The following is a 22,556-nucleotide window of genomic DNA, read 5'->3' on the forward strand; positions in this document are numbered from 1 at the left end:
CTTACCATGGGGTGGGTGGGGCCAGGGGCAAAAGTGGGCAGGGCTATATTCTACCTCTGTATAGTAGGGTAAGGGTCACGGGTGGCGCTGTGGGTTAAACCATAGAGCCTAGGACTTGCTGATCAGAAGGTTGGCAGTTCGAATCCCCATGACGGGGTGAGCTCCCATTGCCAGAGTCTGCCACGACTGGACCTAATGGTCAGGGGTCCCTTTACTTTTATGGTAGGGTATGGAGAGGGGTAGTACCTCTGGTGGGGGACATATACCTTCTGGAGTAGATTGTCCACTATTTTGTCCAGCATCCTGTTCTTACAATGGCCAGCTAAATGTCTGTGGACAAGCAGGACTCAAGCACAAAAGTCCTCTTCCCTCCTTCCAGTATTCAGAAGCCTTACTGCCTCCAGTGGGATGCGGGTGGCGCTGTGGGTTAAACCACAGAGCCTAGGGCTTGCCGATCAGAAGGTCGGTGGTTCGAATCCCCATGACAGGGTGAGCTCCCATTGCTCAGTCCCTACTCCTGCCAACTTAGCAGTTCGAAAGCACGTCAAAGTGCAAGTAGATAGGGGGCCACTAGGGGGCGCATCGGAAGATGTCTGACAATAACATCTCTCTGACCCACATGAGGTAATTTGGAGGCTATGATGGGAGTAATTAGCCTCCCTACCCCTCCCCAGGATGGTGGGGGGGACTGCCTTGCCTGCTGTGCCCTATACCACCCCCGAATTTGTGGGAATGGGGGCACTAGACACAAAGCCCTCCTGTGGGATTCCGGTGCTCCTGGACGCCGTCCCTGATCCGCGCCACTAGCTGTAAGAACTTCAAAAGAAACAATTTGGATGAAGGAATGCACATATCTCAAGGAAGAAGGGGGAGTAAAGACTGCTAACAGAAGAGATCTCTGATAAAATAAGACGAGTCGGAGGAATAAGAGAAATCATGAGAAGATACGCCAAGACTCGGTATGGCAAATGACTGATGGGGGAGGGGAAAAAACTTTCCTTTCTTTCCTTATGTGATTAAACAAGAATCCCCTCCCCTCACGAGTCAGAAATGTCGTTTTAAGGACTTAAGCTGTGGATTTAAGGCTGTTTGGAGATAAACTTTCGAACCAAAGCATGTTTTAAGAAGAGCGTGGAATGTATAAGAGCTTTGGAATGACGCAGTTAAAAATGCCGTCGCCATATTGGGAAGTTCTGTCGGAGGACTTAAGTTTGAGAGGAGAAATAGAGAAATAGAGCTCTTTTTATATTGTGGGTGAAACTCCTCAGTGGGACTTAAGAGCGACAGTTTTGCGAGATTAATGATGGAAAGAGCGATGTTATCTATGAAGGCGATGATATATGGAAACCATCTCGATTTGAGGATTGGAAGAACGGAAAAATTCACACAGGATTATTATTGCTGTTTATCGGCTTAAGGAGACTATCAGAAGAGATCATAAAGAAAAAAGAGAAAATATATGAACAAGATGTGATGTGGAAACAGCAAGATAAGACTGGATAGAATTATGAACTCTGTTTGGATTGATTTGGACTGATTTGGACATTAACGCAGTAGCAAGAAGATGATCAGAATCCCCCTTCGGATCTTGAAATATGGGCCCCCCCAACAAAATTTAAAATTCGGCTTTGTAATTCAGAATTTATGTGATGTGATTTAATTTGATTTGATTGGCCGGTTAATAAAAATTATTTAGAAAACAAAAACAAAGTGCAAGTAGATAAATAGGAACCGCTCCAGCGGGAAGGTAAACAGTGTTTACGTGCGCTGCTCTGGTTCATCAGAAGCGGCTTAGTCATGCTGGCCACATGACCCGGAAGCTGTACGCTGGCTCCCTTGGCCAATAAAGCGAGATGAGTGCCACAACCCCAGAGTTAGCCATGACTGGACCTAATGGTCAGGGTCCCTTTACCTTTACCTTTACTACCTCCAGCAGGATTATGGCCATTGCGGTTAGTAGCCATTGATAACCTTATCCTCCATGATTTTGTCTTGTCTTCTTTTAAAACCATCTTGGTCAATGGCCAGTTGGTCACCACTGCCTCCTGTGGGAGCAAGCGCTATATAGAGTTTAATTATGTTGGTTGACGTCTGTCTGTCTTGGGAGACAAAGGAGGAGTGCGCCTTTGGGAGTGAAGTCAAACTGCTGGAAAGTTGCAGCGCCTGCTGTGGCCATAGAAAATTATATGGGAGAAACATGTTTCGTTGCCATGTGCTGCATGAATAAGTACTGTCTTTTATCTATCCTGAATTTTCCAACACTCGGCTTCATTAGATGTTTATGAGCTCTGGTGCTATGAGGGAGAAAAACCTTTATCTATCCACTGTCTCTATACCATGCATAATTTTAAAAACTTCTACCATTTCACCTCCGTGCCTTTCCTCTGAACTCAAAACATCCTAAGCTCCTTCTGGCAGACTCCATTTCTGAGTGCTGCCTCTTTAACTGGCCTTTCTCCTCTTGTCTCTTAGCAGCAGTGCGCTGGGCATAACTTAAGCAAGTTAATTTTTTTCCTAGGATGGAAATAAGTTGTAGGAGAAGCATCACTTGCTAGATTTTTTTAAAAGCCTTGGAAGCAGAGCTGGAGAAAAAAAAAGAAGGAAGGAAAAAATAGATGGGAGCCCAATTACAGAACTTCCCACTAAACGGAGCAGATATCTGGTTTATACCATATTTTTCCGTGTATAAGACGAGTATTTTGCTAAAAAAAAATAGTAAAAAATTGGGGGTCATCTTGTACAGTGGTACCTCAGGTTACATACGCTTCAGGTTACATACGCGTCAGGTTACAGACTCCGCTAACCCAGGAATAGTGCTTCAGGTTAAGAACTTTGTTTCAGGATGAGAAATCGGGCTCCGGCGGCGCATCATCAGCAGGAGGCCCCATTAGCTAAAGTGGTGCTTCAGGTTAAGAACAGTTTCAGGTTAAGAACGGACCTCCGGAACGAATTAAGTACTTAACCCGAGGTACCACTGTACATGGAACATGGGCATCTGGGGGAATTGTAAAATATTTAGGCATATGTCTGGGATTTTGGCTTGGTCAGGCTGAGGTGGTCCCTCCTGCTGCTGCCCCCCTTCCCCCCCCCCCCCCGGGCTGCATGCTGGTGACTGGCTCACCTCCTGAAGCCCCCACTGGCTCGACCACGGGATCGAGAACAACTGTTGCCGCCACCGATGAGAGCTGCCTCAGCTACTTCTCCTTGCCCTTCTTTCCCTCTTCCCCTCTCTAACGCCCACCCTGCCCCCAGCCACCTCACCACCTTCCTCAGCTCAGTTTGCTAGACGGCCTGGCCTGGCGCAGAGTGGGCGCTGGCTTCCCATGGCTCTTCCTTGGTGTGATGGCCTGGGACTCGGGCTCGGACTCGGAGCCGGAGGAGTCTCAGTCCGCACCGGATCCTCTGCCTCAGGCGGCACCTGAACCAAGTCTGGGGCCTGATTCTGAAGAGTCCCAGTCTGCACAGGTTCCCCTGCAACAAACACCAGCTGGGCCAAGTCAGGGGCCTGAGCCTGCCCTGGCTCCAGATGCAGGGATTACCTTGTTGTCTTCAGCTGGGCCATCACTTATAGCTGCTCCACTACCGGTTGGGTCAGGAGAGGCTGAGGCAGCCCCTGGGTCTAGTAACCCACCAACATCTCCTTAGCTGCAGAGATTCAGGTCTGAGAGAATCATAGAATCATAGAATCATAGAGCTGGAAGAGACCACAAGGGCCATCGAGTCCAACCCCCTGCCAAGCAGGAAACACCATCAGAGCACTCCTGACATATGGTTGTCAAGCCTCTGCTTAAAGACCTCCAAAGAAGGAGACTCCACCACACTCCTTGGCAGCAAATTCCACTGTCGAACAGCTCTTACTGTCAGGAAGTTCTTCCTAATGTTTAAGTGGAATCTTCTTTCTTGTAGTTTGGAGCCATTGCTCCGTGTCCGCTTCTCTGGAGCAGCAGAAAACAACCTTTCTCCCTCCTCTATGTGACATCCTTTTATATATTTGAACATGGCTATCATATCACCCCTTAACCTCCTCTTCTCCAGGCTAAACATGCCCAGCTCCCTGAGTACTCGCAGGAGAGACCTGAGTACTCGCAGGAGGAGTGCTTGCCTTCGGGCGAGACAGGGAGGTGAGTCACTGGGGGATCAGGACCGGCCGTTACCCTGACAGAGATAAAAGGCTGTCGGACCCCACCCCAGGTTGCGGGAGCAACATTGCTGCTTGCTGGAACCTGCCTGAGACCTTGTGCCTGACCTAGCCTAGTTTCCTGCCTTGGCCCTGTTGGACTCACTCCTCACGGAATCCTTGGATTCAGGACCGGACCTGGACCATGTGGCTCGGGTTAACCCCTGGTGGTCCAGCACACCTGGCAACCTGCTTGGGAGCCTGCTTCCCTGCAGCAGCAGCTGCTACTGAGGGGGAGCATGTGGTGCCTCCCCCAGTCGCTGCCTTTGCTTCTGCACCACAGTGCACTGCATGCCCCTCATGCTGGAAACTTTGAGGGCTATTGCCTCCCTAAAAATCTATAACTTCCCACTGCCAGTCATTCAGATTTTCACTTCTATTTTAGGGTTTCATTTTCTTAATTTTGGGTTCAAAAAAATAGGGGTTGTCTTATACATGGGGGCGTCTTATACATGGAAAAATACAGTATATATTTCATGGGAAATCCCCTTTTTTTATTTGGTGCTTTTCGCCCTCACAAGTTTTGGGGGTGTGGGGTGTAGTGGAGTTTTGTGTTCCAGTATGGCAGCAGGCAAGAGTCTTTATCCCCTCTCATTTTGTTTCCAATTGCATCTCTCCAGGGGTTTTTTTCCAGCTGAAGGAATGACCTTCAGGATACTTTTTATTTCTTCTTCTCCAAGTGGGTTGGAATGGAGCTGTTCCCACCTTGAGGCCCAGAGAGCCGGCAGGCTTTGGGGGAGGAAATGATTTAATGCTTTTGCTATGCAGATAATGACCCACACAGGAGATGCTTTCTGGCAGGATCAACTGGTGCTTGATGGAGAAGTCATTGCCCTTCGAGTCTAAAAGTAACCGGTGGGAGACTAGGCATGTCTGCTCCGAGAGCTGCAATCCTTCCTCCCCACAGCTGAAGCAGCTCAAAGTTGGATTATGTTGCAGAGTTTCAGAGGCTCCAAGGTCAGAAGACACCTTCTTCATCAAAACATCAAAGGCTCGTAATCTTAAACCTACTTACCTGTAGGCTTGACTCCTTTTTTTAACCATCTCCAGTTCCCAATTCTTGTAACAGACACTTGTATGTAAACATTAGTGGGAGATAACGTCTTGAGAGGCTTGCCTGCAGATTTAGGAACACAGGAAGTGGTCTTGTACCATTTCATAATATTTGTTTGTCTGGTTTCAACGATGCCTTATGAAGAACGGCTAAGGGAGCTGGGCATGTTTAGCCTGGAGAAGAGGAGGTTAAGGGGTGATATGATAGCCATGTTCAAATATATAAAAGGATGTCACATAGAGGAGGGAGAAAGGTTGTTTTCTGCTGCTCCAGAGAAGCGGACACGGAGCAATGGTTCCAAACTACAAGAAAGAAGATTCCACCTAAACATTAGGAAGAACTTCCTGACAGTAAGAGCTGTTTGACAGTGGAATTTGCTGCCAAGGAGTGTGGTGGAGTCTCCTTCTTTGGAGGTCTTTAAGCAGAGGCTTGACAACCATATGTCAGGAGTGCTCTGATGGTGTTTCCTGCTTGGCAGGGGGTTGGACTCGATGGCCCTTGTGGTCTCTTCCAACTCTATGATTCTATGATTCTATGATTCTGGTTCTGCATCATCTGTAGTGCCAGCTCCCCAGAGTCTCAGGCAGTGGAAGCTGGTACCCATGGGGACTGGGAGTGTGGAAGGCAAGGGAATCAACAGTAAGTGGATGTCTGGAGTGAGCCCGGAAGTAACCTGTTCCAGTACTTCTGGGTTTCGGCGGTCCGTAACCCCAAAAAAACGCAACCTGAAGTGTCTGTACCCGAGGTATGACTGTACTGTAACAATTGGGGCTTTTGGGTTTAGATAAAAGGCACAACGTGGGACAGGGGTGGCGCTGTGGTCTAAACCACAGAGCCTAGGACTTGCCAATCAGAAGGGCAGCAGTTCGAATCCCCGCAACGGGGTGAGCTCCCGTTGCTCAGTCCCTGCTCCTGCCAACCTAGCAGTTCGAAAGCACGTCAAAGTGCAAGTACATAAATAGGAACCGCTCCGGCGGGAAGGTAAACAGCATTTCTGTGCACTGCTCTGGTTCGCCAGAAGTGGCTTAGTCATGCTGGCCACATGACCCGGAAGCTGCACGCCGGCTCCCTTGGCCAATAAAGCGAGATGAGCGCCACAACCCCAGAGTCAGTCATGACTGGACCTAATGGTCAGGGGTCCCTTTACCTTTAAAAGGCACAACAGAGGTGTGTGCAACTATGCCTGGTGTAGAAAAAGTGTTGTGGGTTCAAGCCCCACGTTGGTCAAAAGATTCCTGCATTACAGAGGGATGTACTAGACAGATCCGTCTTTCCCATTGGGCTTACTGGCACGTTGCGCCAGGGCGCCAGTCTCTCAGGGACACCCGGCGAATGGGGGAGCTGTGCGGCTTTGCCAGCGCCTGCAGCCTCCCCTTTCCCTGCATGCCTGCCAGCTGCATCCCGTCAACTATATGGCTGGTGGGCATGCAGCTTCCTTCACAAGCCTCTGTGGGAAGAGAGTGATCCCCGCAGAGGAAATGGGGTGTGTGTGCCGGAGGGATCTTTGCACCACGGAGCCGGATATGCTTAAGACGGCCCTGGTACTAGATGATCCTTTGATGCTATGAAGCGATAAGTTTTTCTTCCCCTCTGATAGCTCTAGAACTCGGGGCTGTCCGATGAAAGTGAACATTGGGAAATTCAGGATAGACAATGGGAAGTGGTTCTTTGCACAGCTCAGAGGTAAACTCTGGAATTTGCTGCCATGTGAGGCAGTGATGGCCACCAACGTGGGTGATTTTAAAAGAGAACTGGGCAAAATGGAAAAACTTATGGAAGATCAATTGGAAATTCACAAATTGTTACACGATTAGAGAGAACTTTCAAAAAATGCAACGTTGATAGTATCTAACACCATGGAAACGTTCAAAAATGTATAAAAATGTGTCAAGTAATTGTTGGAGATGCGGAGACTCAGGAACTCTTTACCATATGTGGTGGATATGTAGGAAAATACAGGTATTCTGGGAGAGTATCCATGTAGAATTGCAAAAAATGCTAAAGATCTCTTTCAATAAAAAACCAGAGGCCTACCTCCTGGGAATAACAGATTTGGATATTCCACAAAAGAGGAAAGGTATCTTTTTATATGCGACTGCGGCAGCAAGAGTTTTGATCGCAGCAAAATGGAAGAGTAATGAAATCCCCTCTATACAAGATTGGATCCAAAAGCTGACAGAATATGCCGAATTAGATGGTCTATCAGAAAAAATAAAGAATAAATCAAAACAGGAATTTGTTTCAAAATGGGAGGTTTTCAAAGAATATCTGAAAAATAAATATAGTAGTTTAAATTCTGTTGCAGCATTTGAGGAACTTTAGTAATAGTTGCAAGGTAGATATAAGAAATCAGATTTATTAAGAATAAGTTTAATTATGATAAAAGTGTGTAATATGAAATTGAAATATGGAATAGACAGGAGGTCGGGTCTTTAGTCTTAAGACCAATATATGTTTTATTGTTTGCTAAGAAAATTATGTGTCTATGCTTATTCTTGTGTGTACATAATTTGATACTTGTGCTTTTTTTCTTTTTTCTTGTTGTATCAATAAAAATCTTTTTTTTAAAAAAGAGAGAACTGGGCAAATTTATGGAGATCAGGCCATCAATGGGTACCAGCCATGTTGGCTGGTTCTGTCTCCACTTTCAGAGACAGTATGCCTCCCAGATGCTGGGAATTGGAAGTGGTGAGAACTCTCTTGCACTCAGGTCCTGCTTCCCACTATTAAAGGAACTGTTGCATCAGGGTCCTCACTCACCACACACAGGAGGGAGGAGAACTCTGACCAATGGTGCACAAGCCCTTATATAGACTTTTGAAATTGTCCAAGACCACCCCCTAAAACATCATACAAGCATCATAGAAGGAGGCGGTCTACAGCAGAAATCCTGCCTGCCCGGATACCTGATAATGGCCACTGATTGCATCACCTGGACAGCCTGGCCATTCTTTTGCGATGGTTAACGCTTTAGTTTCTGAATCCAGGCCACAGGCTCACCCTATTCATACACAAATGTACACTTTAAGACAGGCTTTGCAAGCGAAAAGACAACGGGAAGGCTTTCCCCATTTGCCTCCCTTACAGCAGAGGTATATTTGAGGTCATTGGGAGAGTAAAAAATGGCTTCAGGATTGCTGTCTCATACTATTTCAGACACATGGTTCATATATTTAGATATGTATGCATTTGTGAATATTGTATATTTGAGACCTTAAAATTCTTTTAACAGTGGGGTTCGGACATAATCATATTATGAAGGGACTACAAGGATCATATAGTCCAACCCCCCTTATTCACTTTGGCAAGATGTACTGTATTTCTCTTGTAAATTACAGAAATTAATTACTGCTAAATTTGCCTCTGTAAATGTAAATGAGCATATTCAAATCTGTGTCCTCCACCTGCCCTTTTTGCAGTATGTAATGGACCTTTTATATCCCTAGGCTATGCATCCACTCATTTCAACTGGTCTCAGCTACAGGTAAGTAGAATCAAGCTTAAGAAAGAGCCCTACTGTCATCTGTGCCACTTAATCTGCAGAAACTGGCGATGTGCGGAATCTCTCCCTGAGGGTCTGTGGAGGTTGCCCAGAGTGCTGCTCCACCAAACTCCATCAGCCAACCCTTGCCTGCCTACATCCTTATTTAAGACGAGTCTTCGGCAGCCGCGCATCTGCCGAAGTGCTAAATCGCGTTTTGCGCATGCACAGAAGCGCTGAATCACAACCCGCACGTGTGCAGACACTCCACTGCGGGTTGCGGACGCTGCGGGTTGCAAACGTGCAACGGATCACGTTCACAACCCGAGAGTCCACTGTATAACCATTCCCTGTATAGACAGAAATGTTTGTTATTATTAGGGTAAGGAAGGATAACAGTGAAATGAAATTTGAGAAAAAATAGCAGTGCGAACCCCCCCTTTTCCCCTAACAAAGACAAGGGGGCTACCTCTGTCTTGCTGTTGTAGCTGTCTTGGCACGTGGAAATTAAGCAGTCAAAACTTTTACTAGCTGAGAGATAAGGGAAGGGCTTTGTCTACTTAGTTTCTGCTGTTAAAGGCATAGGAGCAGGGCCAGTAAAATGACAGCACTTAACATTACCAAGAGGCATCGAATGAGGAGCTCCCAGAATCCATTTCTGCTGCAGGCTACTTTGCTGATTAATAAAATGCTCTCTTCTGACACAGCTGGGGGATGTCTTTTTTAAAAAACACCATACTAACAGGAGACATAATATTGCTATTAACGTCTACTTGCTTCACTTCTGTTATTTGGATTCTTTTAAATTCCCATGACTGATCTTTGCCCCCCCCCTTAAAAAAAAACAAAACATTATTCCCTTGCAAATTGCTCTCTGGTTCAATTATGGTCACTGATCTCTCCCCCAACAGCTTGGTTTTATAATTTGGAATCTGGCAGTCTGAGTGAAACGATGCCTTGTTTGGGTGGAAATTTCATTCCAAAATACCAAATGAGTCTCGAAGTTTTGAAATAGTAGACTGATTGCGTTCAGGATGTTATTCCACTCAGGAAAGTTAAGATTTCTATGCTATGGTACAAGAAGAAAAGAACCCCCCAGTTTACTAAGGGATTTTGACAACATGCCTGCTTTGTCTTAGGTTAAATAACTGTAAGACCACAATCTTAGTCATTACTTGCACCCAAGGGTCACAATTCAACCTAAGTACTTCTAAGCCCTGCTGATTTCAGCGGGTGAGTGTTAAGCATGTATTTAGAAAGCAAAAGGATTTACAAGAATCATTTGGGCTGGATCTTGCCCAAGATTATGTAGTCAGGTCAACAATGCTGAGTCCCAGACCCTCCAAGTGTGCCTATTTCTCAGGGAAAGTCCTGGATTAACAGAAGCGGTCCTATTTTATGATTTGATCCCATAGTGTCCCACTTTTACTTATGATGTCGCTATTTTCATCGGAAAAATGTTGGAGGGTATGGAGTTATGTGACCCCTCGAGCCAAGGAGATAAGTAACTACACAGCCAGTAACTTGGTTTTCCCAGTAGTGATGTATGGAAGGGAGAGCTGGACCATAAAGAAGGCTGATCACCGAAGAATTGATGTTTTTGAATTATGGTGTTGGAGGAGACTCTTGATAGTCCCATAGACTGCAAGAAGATCAAACCTATCCATTCTCAAGGAAATCAGTCCTGAGTGCTCACTGGAAGGACAGATCGTGAAGCTGAGGCTCCAATACTTTGGCCACCTCATGAGAAAGGAAGACTCCCTGGAAAAGACCCTGATGTTGGGAAAGATGGAGGGCACAAGGAGAAGGGGACGACAGAGGACGAGATGGTTGGACAGTGTTCTCGAAGCTACCAGCATGAGTTTGACCAAACTGCGAGAGGCAGTGGAAGACAGGAGTGCCTGGCGTGCTCTGGTCCATGGGGTCACGAAGAATCAGACACGACTAAACAACAACAACAAAAGCAAGATGAGCGCAGCAACCCCAGAGTCATCCGTGACTGTACTTAACAGTCAGGGGCCCCTTTACCTTTACCTTTATTTTCACTGGAGAAATGTTGGAGGGTATGGAATCCACAATCTTACATATGAAGAGTTGCCAACTTTTTAATGGTTTTGCTTTTGTTTCTCCAACAGCAACCTGTGCCTTGAGTAGTAGAAAGTGCAAAACCATTGGAAAATGTTTTTCATCTCCTAACCCCCCACCCCTTCTGCTAGGTTACAGTTAAAGCCACAGGTACCAGGCCAGTTTTTAAAAGCTGGTAATCCCATGTGTCGATTTAACCAATCGAGTTCCATGCCCACAGGGAGCGAAATGCTTCCCAGGAGAATGGAAAAAAACACACCTGCTTGCGTTACAGGAATCAGAGCTCCTCGTCTTTCCATAGAGTTAATATAAACCATGCTCCAACTGAGCATAGCATACCAGTCCACAATGCTTTCGCTGCAGGATGCAGTGAGTGTGTTTAAAGAGCTTGTTTTTAATTCACAGATACGCTCCGATCATTTTAATGAAACAAAGCCGCCTTTACAGCCCGTGCAACCGGCTCGTTTAGCTGGGTTTTTATGGTCGCTCTGCATCACTGGAGCAGTGAAAATCACCTGGAGCACAACAACGAAAGTTTACAGTTCCTTCCCTCTGAGGTTTGCCCATATAGTGTGTACCAAGCTGTTGTTACCATAGAATCATAGAATCATAGAATCATAGAGTTGGAAGAGACCACAAGGGCCATCGAGTCCAACCCCCTGCCAAGCAAGAAACACCATCAGAGCACTCCTGACATATGGTTGTCAAGCCTCTGCTTAAAGACCTCCAAAGAAGGAGACTCCACCACACTCCTTGGCAGCAAATTCCACTGTCGAACAGCTCTTACTGTCAGGAAGTTCTTCCTAATGTTTAGGTGGAATCTTCTTTCTTGTAGTTTGGATCCATTGCTCCATGTCCGCTTCTCTGGAGCAGCAGAAAACAACCTTTCTCCCTCCTCTATGTGACATCCTTTTATATATTTGAACATGGTTATCATATCACCCCTTAACCTCCTCTTCTCCAGGCTAAACATGCCCAGCTCCCTTAGCCGTTCCTCATAAGGCATCGTTTCCAGGCCTTTGACCATTTTGGTTGCCCTCCTCTGGACACCTTCCAGTTTGTCAGTGTCCTTCTTGAACTGTGGTGCCCAGAACTGGACACAGTACTCCAGGTGAGGTCTGGCCAGAGCAGAATACAGTGGCACTATTACTTCCCTTGATCTAGATGCTATACTGCTATTGATGCAGCCCAGAATTGCATTGGCTTTTTTAGCTGCCGCGTCACACTGTTGGCTCATGTCAAGTTTGTGGTCAACCAAGACTCCTAGACCATTTTCACATGTACTGCTCTCAAGCCTGGTGTCAAAGGCCACTTGCTTTAAGTCCCAATGCAGCTTGAGTGACACTCCTGGTTTTCAGCTGAACTCGGGGTTTTGGCTGACAAACAGTGCCTGGCATATAGGGCCATAGCCTTTGAGATGAAGGGTCCAAAGAAGCTGTCTTAAACATTGGTCTACTCCAGGGGTCAGCAACCTAAGGCCCATGGGCCACAAGCAGCCCGCGGGGGTCGTTTAACCAGCCCATGATCTGTCCCCGAACTGAGCCACCAAATTGGCGTATTGCCATGCGCTGCACTAAACTGACACAGCACGGCACGGACACTTGCTTCTGCGGTGCCGGAAATCGTGTCTGCGCAGACGCAAAGAAATATAGATGGAAAGAAGTTATGAGCACACGAAGCTCTGGGGACTATTTGTATTGTTGTTGTTGTTGCTGCTGCTGCTGAAAGAGATGAAGCAAATGAATAAGGATTATATGAAGCAAATACAACTACCATGAATCTGGTTATTCAATATGAATATGGCTGCAATGTGTACTTGAGGTAACTAATGGTAGAAGATGGTGAAATGTCTGTTGGGGTGGGTGTATTGAAACATGGGTGGGTGTATTGAGACACAGACGCCGGAAATTGCAGGCGCACATACACACACACATACGATCTGGCCCGTGGAGGGATCTCTGCTGGAGTGAACCAGCTCAGGCAAGGTAAACCTTGCCAACTCCTGGTCTACTCTATCTAGTCCAGTACTCCCTGCTCTGAATGGCAGCGGCTCCCCAGGGTCTTGAGGCAGAGAGGGCACTGCTTTATTTTACAGGGATTTCTGACCACTGTTCAGATCACACGGCCGCCACAAATTGTAAACCAAGGCAGCACAACTATCAGTTTGAAAACATAAAAGGAAAAAAGCAGCCGCTAAAAAGCAAAGCACCATAGTAAATGAAACACAGTGTTCTCTTCCTAGCAGGCCAGAAAGCTGGGCCACTGTGCCAGACTGGAGAGGGCATTTGCTCTACTGGTAGATATTGGATTGATGGAGTTGGAAGGGACCTCAAGGGTCATCTAGTCCAGCCCCCTGCAATGCAGGAATCCTAGCTAAAGCATACAAGGCAGATGGCCATCCAACCTCTGCTTAGAAACCTCCAAGGAAGGATGCTGACACGTGTATTTGCTAATGCTGGAAATGTGTGTAGATGGAAATACGTCATGTTCAGAGTGGTTTCACTACTGTTTCCAGTTGTTGACTTCTGCTAATAAAAGGAGCCTTGGCAGAGCTAGCCGGCGGCTTGTTTGGCGCATGCTTGCCAGCGTGCTTCTGCACAGCTCACCTGCATTCAACCTCCTGTCATCTCCGTTATTCCTACAGAAGGAGAGTCCACAACCTCCAGAGGGGGAGACCGTTCCACTGTTGAACAGTGACCGACTCTGGGGTTGCGGCGGGAGGTGGTTATTTCTTCACATTGCCCTCCCTCGGTGCTGCCGTTACTGCTGTTTGAGTGAGCCCCACTGGGAGAGAGAGAAGCAACTCCATCAAAACACATTCTCCTCCTTGAGCAAGTCTTTCTTCCAGAGAAAAAAGCAGCAAGGGGCTTTCGTGGGTAGGATGGCTTAAGGCTGTGGTTGGTACTTTCTGGGGCATCTTTACAACTTATGGTGCAGCCTTGACTGTGTCTACTCAGAAGTAATTCCTATTGAATTCAGTGAGGCTTGCTCTCAGGTGACCACCACCACCACCACCAACAATAATAATAAATTTTTATTTGTATCCCAGCCTGCCCGGCTGAGGCCGGGCTCAGAGTGGCTAACATCATAAAAACAACACAATATGCATAAAAACAGACATCAGTTAATTAAAATACACTAGCGTTGTATTGTAACCAAGAGTTAGGATTGCAGTGTTTGTCTACAGTCATACCTTGGATCTCAAACGCCTTGGCTCCCGAACAAATCGGCTTCTGAATGATCAAAACGCGGAAGTGAACATTCTGGTTTTGAACGATTTTCGGAAGCCGAACGTCTGGCACGGCTTCCGATTGGCTGCTGGATGTTCCTGAAGCCAATCGGAAGTCTTGGTATGATTGTATTTGCTGAGAGAGACAGTGAATACAGTGCGACTCTCAGTCTTCCTTTGGTAAATAAGAGATTATTTTCATTTGTTTTTGAGAATGGGGGAAACAAATGGGAAATGGTGGACTGCCTCTGAAGGCGTGCGTGTTGTTGCAACAGCTTGTGTTGACTGTCTTGCACCGAGGCAGAGGAAAAGCTTGGGCAAAGGTGTTCTAAAAGTCTCCCTGCAATGTCCCAACCGTTAAATTCACATAGGTAAAGGTAAAGGGACCCCTGACTATTAGCTCCAGTCGTGGCCGTCTCTGGTGTTGCAGCACTTGTCTCGCTTTATTGGCCAAGGGAGCTGGTGTACAACTTCCAGCATGTGGCCAGCATGACTAAGCCGCTTCTGGCAAACCAGAGCAGTGCACAGAAACGCTGTTTACCTTCCCACTGGAGTGGTACCTATTTATCTACTTGCACTTTGACGTGCTTTCGAACTGCCAGGTTGGCAGGAGCTGGGACCGAGCAACGGGAGCTCACCCCGTCGTGGGGATTCGAACCGCCAACCTTCTGATTGGCAAGCCCTAGGCTCTGTGGTATAACTCACAGGGCCACCCGTGTTCCTTAAATCCACATAGGTGGTCCTTAAGAATCTCCAGCTGATTCTGCAGCAACAAGAAAAGGGCAGCCCTTTATAGAGCCCAGTACAGTAATCTAGCCTGGTGGTTACCAGCGCATGGACTGCAGTGAGAACAATCATTTGTTTAAGGTGCTGAGGTTTGTTAGCATACCCCCGATTCCCCTCACAGAGCTACAGTTAAGGGATGGGGGTGTCTTCTAACACTCCCAGGATCCTCTGGCTGTTTAAAGTGGTATGACGCTGCTTTCCATGTACAGTGCAGACAGAGCCAATGTATAACCTTTCCACAAACAAATCAGAACGAATGTTCAGCCAACAGCAGATGTCATATAACCTTCCCCACAAACTTTGTGCAGACAAATGTCTGGAAAGAACCCATGGTTTAATCCCATGGCTTTCACATACCAGCCGAAGACGTTTTCATGGAGCCGTTCAAAGCGAGGTTTCGAGCTCTCTGCAAAACGTTTTAACAGAAAAGCAATCCGTTTCAACGTTCTGCTGCTGTTTATTTTGATGCATGTTAGAATTCCCAATAAACTATTTATTTTTTTTAAAAAAGGAATAAGACAGCTTTATTTGTATCAGCTGAGCTTCAAAACATCTTGTAAAGCTGCCCAGAAGAATGGCAAACATTAGGAGCCTACGTGAGTTTTAATGTTTGCTTTTAATATTTCTCACAGGAATGTTTTAACTCTTCAGGGAGATGCTTCTGCAGCCAAAATAATATGGGAAGTGGTAACTTGGGTCCTGTGTGGTGGAGTTACTGCCAGATCCGCTGCTCCTTAGTTACTTTGGCCCCATAAACAGATCTCTGGGGCATGTGTCTTGTGTGTGGAAGCCTGGGAAACTTGTACATACAAACACTGAGAGACTGAGACACAAGAGTTTTGTTCAAGATTTAAAATGTGTTCGCCAAAGTTGAGCCCTAGCTCTCTTCGAGGTGGAAAATCTGGGTTTCTGGGCTTCCCCAGTTCAGAATGCAAGCAGGAGCTCACTTGGTCGAATGTTTATACATTCAAAATAAGAATAAGAATAAGAATAAGAATAAGAATAAGAATAAGAATAAAAATAAAAATAAGAATAAGAATAAAAATAAAAATAAAAATAAAAATAAAAATAAAAATAAAAATAAAAATAAAAATAAATTATGATTTGTACCCCGCCCATCTGGCTGGGTTTCCCCAGCCACTCTGGGAGGCTTTCAACAAAGATTAAGAATACATTAAAATGTCACACATTAAAAACCTCCCTGAACAGGGCTGCCTTCAGATGTCTTCTAAATGTCAGGTAGTTGTTTATCTCTTTGACATTTGATGGGAGGGCGTTCCACAGGTCGGGAGCCACTACCAACAAGGCCCTCTGCCTGTTTCCCTGTAGCTTTGCTTCTCGCAATGAGGGAACCGCCAGAAGGCCCTCGGCACTGGACCTCAGCGTCCGGGCAGAATGATGGGGATGGAGACGCTCCTTCAGGTATACTGCATGTAGAAAACTTGAATGTCAAGGAGATGGGGTCTTGCATAGCCTTTCTACCAATATCTAGAGGTTTTTTGTTTTTTACAACTGGACTCACTTGGAAGAATATGCAGCTAACTGGGGCCAGCATTATCCAATCATAGAGCTTAGGTATGGTGTAAGGTAAGGTTAATACCACAGACTGGAGTCCTCCACACACCAAGAGAATTGTTGGGGTAGAAAAGGAGCAATACATATGTTTGCTATGTTGTTTAATGTGACCTACACGCCCTCCTCTTCCCAGACCTCAAAAGCTGGGTTTTTGCAAAATCTCACAGCAATGAGTTCCACAGATCAGTGCACAGAAAAGCTCCCTTGCCTCCAAATAAGATTTCCTGTACTTATATGCTCACAACGTGTCTTCTGCTACGTGGGAACGGGATGTGGTGGAGCAGATAAAGAACCAAGTAAATGATTTAGTCCTTTGGCTTGTTTTATGAGGTTTCTTCCTCCCCAAAAAAGTGGAAATAGTTATGATTAACTGAGAAAGAGAGAGAGAGAGAGAGAGAGAGAAGGGACTCACAATATCTTTGTAAGAAAGGATACACATTTATCGTTGGAGAAAGTCCAGGTTTTTCTACAAAACTGCAGGATATTGCTGTGAATAACAATTCACCCCTTATTTATTTTGGAAAAATGACATCTGGAAAATGGGAATGGCTCCAGTTAATTCCCTTACCTTGAAATATCAGTAGACACAAGGGTATTTTGAGATCATATTTTGCTTTTAAAAGGGGAGAGAAAAGAACAAACAACTTATAGAATCACATGCCATAAAGACTGCCTTCCAATAATGTGAAAGGTCTTTGGTGCTTAATGCTATAAATTCCGAGCAAATTCGGAGCAGAAGCTGGAGTTTTGCACTTAAGAGCTCCCTGAAGGCAGGTGCTGCTACACATATGTCAAGGATATGGGCTGGGTAGGACTTCTCCGCTCAGGGACCCGATCCACACGTGCATTTACATCGCTTGAAAACTGAATGTGTAGACTGCCTCCGTCTGAATGCCATCTGAATTGGGATTCTTTCCGCCTCCTCCAATGAATGCAAACCGCAAAGGCAGGACTCCCAATCTGGACTGGGGTTGGCTGACTGCAGCGGGAGGCAATGTGTTTATTTTTTTTTTATATGCCACCTTCTCCCACTGCAGAATCCAAAGTGGCTCAGTGAATAAATTAAAACAGATACAATTAAAGGCACACCATAAATATAAACAATGCAAAACAAATTAAGTAGTCCTATTAAAAAGACATCATGGGAAACACTTAAAACCATTTAAAAGCACACAAACGCAACAGTCAGCCACAGCACCCTGCAGCAACAGTCATTTATTTTTATTTTTAACATAACTTTATCGAAATTCATAATGTACCAATTGTACATAATATACACACTCTTAAATCAACAAAAATGAACACAACCATGTACTAATACTGTACTCTTCTTTGGATTCACAAAAGTTAAACTTAGTTTAAATTTATACAATCTCTTTTTTCCTATCTTTTTACTAACATAAAATAGACTTCCTATCATTTCCTGGTGTAAACTTTCTTTGTAGTGTTGAATGTACTTAACGTTATTACCTTACCCTTTCTGTATTTTCCAATACCGCCTTACAACAGTTTGTACTCATTACCTTACTTCTGAACAATTACTTTAAATAAGGGTCATTCAAATGCTGCCATGGATATTATACCACTATTATATTTCTGTAAGTAACTCTTATACATATCCCATGTTTGAATAAATGATTGTCTTGTATTGCCTCTCAGTCAACTGCGCCATTTCCGCATATTCCTGTAATTTGCCGCAACAGCCAGTTAATAGCCAAAGACTGGATGGAATGAAAAGGTCTTTACTTGCTGTGAAAGGAAAGCAGAGTGGGGGCCAGCCTAGTGCCCCGTGGAAGGGAGTTCCACAGTTTGGGAGCAGCCACCTAGAAGGCCCTGTCTTGTGCCATCACCAGATGAAGGTGGTGGGACCAACACAGAATCATAGTTCGAAGGGAGCCCAAGGGTCATCTACAGTGGCGTAGCGTGGGGGGTGCAGGGGGGGCCGGCCGCACCGGGCGCAACATCTGGGGGTTAGGGTTAGGGGGCGCAAATTACTTGCCTTGCCCCGGGTGCTGACAACCCATGCTACGCCACTGGTCATCTAGTCCAACCCCTAGCAATACAGGAATCAAGGCACACAGTGATGGACTGGATTTGTGGTTTTGTCCCCCCTCCCACCCCCGGTAAGTAGTTCCCAGGCTGGGGATGCTCCATGATCCATCTTTGTCCCTGGAGGCAGAAGCCCAGAATGCTGCACCCAAGAAGCTCAGTTCAGCCAGAACTCTGTACATGCCCCAAGACTAGGTGTATAAGTCACCCTTGCTCTGTGCAATGGCAGCATCATTGCAATCACCAAGGAAATCTTCTGGTGTAAGCTGTAGGCATTTGACAGTTGCAAGCAGGAGGTTAAAGGTAAAGGTAAAGGGACCCCTGACCATTAGGTCCAGTCTTGGCCGACTCTGGGGTTGCGGCGCTCATCTCGCTTTATTGGCCGAGGGAGCCGGCATACAGTTTCCGGGTCATGTGGCCAGCATGACTAAGCCGCTTCTGGCGAACCAGAGCAGGGCATGGAAACGCCGTTTACCTTCCCGCTGGAGCGGTACCTATTTATCTACTTGCACTTGACGTGTTTTCGAACTGCTAGGTTGGCTGGAGCAGGGACCGAGCAATGGGAGCTTACCCCGTCACGGGGATTCGAACCGCCGACCTTCTGATCGGCAAGTCCTAGGCTCTCTGGTTTAATCCACAGCACCACCCGCGTCCAAAGCAGGAGGTTACACTGCCCCAGTTTCCTCAGTGCCAGTGTAATAATGTCAGCAACACCGACAGTTCAACCAGCGAAGAGAGGCTGTTGCACTTGGGTCCTGTTTTCGGACTTCTCACTTGGGTTGGGTTGGCCTCTGCCTGGACAAGATGCTTGACTAGATGAGCCACTGGTGTGACCCAGCAGGTTCTCATGTTCTTAATCTTCCCTGGTGAGTAAATGGTTTCGACCTGGCAACCACACCCTGTGCCAATTACATTCCCATTTGCTGGGAATTGCAGGTGCGCAGAGTGTTGTTTGCGCTTATGTGCTGCTAGCAGCCTTTCTCAACCTGTGGATCCCCAGATGTTGTTGAACTGCAACTCCCATCACCCCTAGCTAGCAAGGCCAGAGCTCCGGGATGATGGGAGTTGTAGTCCAACAACATCTGGGGACCCACAGGTTGAGAATGGCTGGCCGTTTTGAGAACAGCATGATGAACCAAATGGGACTTTGACCTGGTTCAGCAGGCCTCTCTTATTTTCTTAAATTAGGTATCTGCATTTCTCAAGGACTTCCCAAACGCTCTCCTTTTCAGCGAAGGACAAAACACCTTGCAACCAACCAACCAACCAACCAACCAACCAACCAACAGACCACATGCCGTATTAGCTCCTACACTTTCTCTGCATTGGATTCCCCTCTAACCTTTTTAACAATTCTCTCACCCCACCCAAACCATGTGTATACACATTCCTGCAAACTCAGGATTGCACTTCATGCAGCTGATGAAGTGAGCAGCAAGAGTATGCCAAAATCAATTTGTTATTTAAGGGGCCGCAAGACTCTTACTTATTTATATTTGCAACCTGCTCTTCATTAAGAACAATCCTGGAGGGAGGATTATTGCAATGGTTGGTTTTGCAAGGTATTGTGCTCTTCCCACTTCTAGTGTCAACATGTTCGGAGTATAATGTTTATGGCATGGCGGCTTACAAATAAATCTGATGATGGTTTGTTGGCAGGTGGTAGTGTGAGTGCCACATATCTTGGTGGTGTTTTTGTGTTGGGAGTGCAGTTAACAGGGAAAGGGGCTTTAGACTTGTTGCTCTTGCACTGGGGAACCCTGTTCCACTGATAATGAGAGATTCAACCATTCTGTGTTGTAGATATTTATTGAGGACACCCAGAAAAGATGTGTGGATCTGCATCTAACAAGCCCCCTCCCCAAGCAGGGACTATGTCTTGAATGGAGGGAAATGATGTCCACATCCTCTCCCAAACCTGGAAGACATTCTCCCAAATCTCAGACACAACAGAGGATGATTATGAATAGTCTGGTGTGATGTACTCTGCACATGGGCAGAAACTGTTACTTCCCATTTTCAAGACTGTCCACACATTGCAAATATATTCTGTTGTGCTCCGCTGTGTGTTGGTCCCAGTGGAAAAAAATCATTTTTTTTGTCTATTGGTCCAAATACTTCATTCCTTTACTTTAGAGAAGTGATAATGAGTGTTTAAATTGATTTTTTTGGGAAGGAAAAGCACATGCAAGTCTCCCCCACATTTTAGAAGTTTTTTTAGCGTGCTTAGTTTATTGGCAACAGATGTGCAGGTGTCAACAATACATGAATTCAAAAACTTACGCCATGTGGTATGGCTTAATTTCTAAATAAGAGGTCAATTTTGTCTGAAAAATCATACTTGTGCTGTCTTACAGGGAAACTCTTTCCCTCTCCATAAATAAGCAGAGAATAATTGATTTCCTGTAGAAAGGAGACAGTGGTACTCTGCACATGCCTAATGGCACACTTTCCTAAATAACTGCTGTTGCGATGAGAACAGCAAGGTTAAAAAATGCACCCCGTCCCAAGTCAAAATGTTGCCAGCTACAACTGGCGCGCGCGCAAACACGCATATGGATGAGAGCGTGGGAAGGGAGAGGTTAACAAGTGATGAAATCCAAGCAGCATTTCAGTGCAATGCTCCAGGGCACAAACCTACGAATGGACCAATGGCCTGAAGTTCAAGACAGGTACAAATCGGCCAAGCAGCGGTGTACCTGCCACCCAGGGGAGGCTTACGCGGTTCCTGTACTTCCTTTAAGGGGGAAAAGGTTAAGCACAATGGATGACTATTTAACCCTCCTACCCAAAGCGGGGGCGAAGGACACAGACATCGCGTTCAAGCCGAAGGGGAGCTGCAGCCAAGCGCTTGCTTATGCAATCCGCAAGCAGATTTCCTCAAAGCCTTCCTTCCAGAACAGCTTTGCTTGCCTGTTTCCACCAATGCAAGCCTCAAGGCACGTTTTTTGCCTCTTTGCATGGGCTTGCATTAAGTACAGTGGTACCTCGGGTTAAGAACTTAATTCGTTCTGGAGGTCCGTTCTTAACCTGAAACTGTTCTTAACCTGAAGCACCACTTTAGCTAATGGGGCCTCCCGCTGCCGCCGCCGCGCCGCAGGAGCACGATTTCTGTTCTTATCCTGAATTTCTGTTCTCATCCTGATTTTTGTTCTCATCCTGAAGCAAAGTTCTTAACCAGAGATACTATTTTTGGGTTAGCGGAGTCTGTAACCTGAAGCGTCTGTAACCCGAGGTACCACTGCACTGCAAGGTAAAGATAAACTAAAGGGCCCCTGGACATATATTTCTTTATTTTGTGCACGGGCTTGCATTAAGTACACATGCTCCATGTTTTTTAATCATTTCCCTGGGCCTGCATTTAAAGACACACAGACCACCTTTGCTCCTTCCCTTTGCAAAACCACCAGCGTGCATCGTCGCAGCCCTTGAGTGACAGGCCGCGTGGCCCAAATGACAAGAGAGAGAGAAGCGGAGGGGGGGGGGTAACAAAAAAAAAAAAAGAAGAGATAGAAGGAGCTCGTGCCTCTCCAGCTCGCGCCAACTCCGCCCAATCCGCAGCCCCGGCGGCGAGAAGCCGCCTCTGGATTGGCTGCCGCGGCTCACGCGAGCCGAGCCGGCAAACCGCCCCTCGGCCCGGCCGTATACACAGAGCGCGCGAGAGGCGGTTGACCGCGAGTAACCTCGGCGGTTTGGGCCGCCCCGCGCGACCTTTCTCCTGCATTGGCCGTGACGCGCTCGGGGCCTCCCCCTCCCCCCCGCGCCCCCCTCCGCGAAAGAGAGAGAGAGAGAGAGCGCGGCTGCGGGCCAAGATGGCGGCGCTGAGCAAGTCCATCCCTCACAGCTGCTACGAGATCGGGCACACCTGGCACCCCCGCTGCGGACGGGCCTTCGCGGACATCACCCAGGGGGCGCTGCTCGAGTCCCTCCGCATCTACGGGACCCTCTACCTGGTGAGGAAGGGCCCACCCCCCTCTTCTCCTGCCACCCCCCCCCCGGGGTGGGGAAATGAAGGGAGCCAAAGAAAAGATTTGAGGCTCCCCCCAAGTGGATGGGCATTGCCATTCAAATGGTGTATATGTCTGCCCGCCCCACGCCTTGGCTTGCTTGTTCCTCTGTC

At 46.7% G+C, this 22,556-nt stretch overlaps 1 protein-coding gene and 1 long non-coding RNA gene across 3 annotated transcripts in view; one reads left to right on the forward strand and one right to left on the reverse strand.

Moving 5' to 3' along the window:
- LOC307215208 overlaps nt 1–22,556 on the reverse strand; it is a 446,900-nt gene that overhangs the window by 35,874 nt on the left and 388,470 nt on the right. The window lies entirely within an intron of this gene.
- The window catches only part of TMEM135 (transmembrane protein 135), a 174,773-nt gene continuing 174,276 nt past the window's right edge, over nt 22,060–22,556 (forward strand). For both annotated transcript variants that reach the window (XR_013838253.1, XM_079973923.1), the window contains exon 1: nt 22,060–22,389. Coding sequence is in view for 1 of the 2 variants with exons in the window: in XM_079973923.1 (XP_079830049.1) it covers nt 22,249–22,389 (141 nt within the window). In the remaining variant the exon portion in view is untranslated. The remainder of the gene's footprint in view (nt 22,390–22,556) is intronic.

The sequence above is a fragment of the Podarcis cretensis genome, assembly GCF_951804945.1.
Source record: "Podarcis cretensis genome assembly, chromosome: 4".
NCBI classification, from domain to species: domain Eukaryota; kingdom Metazoa; phylum Chordata; class Lepidosauria; order Squamata; family Lacertidae; genus Podarcis; species Podarcis cretensis.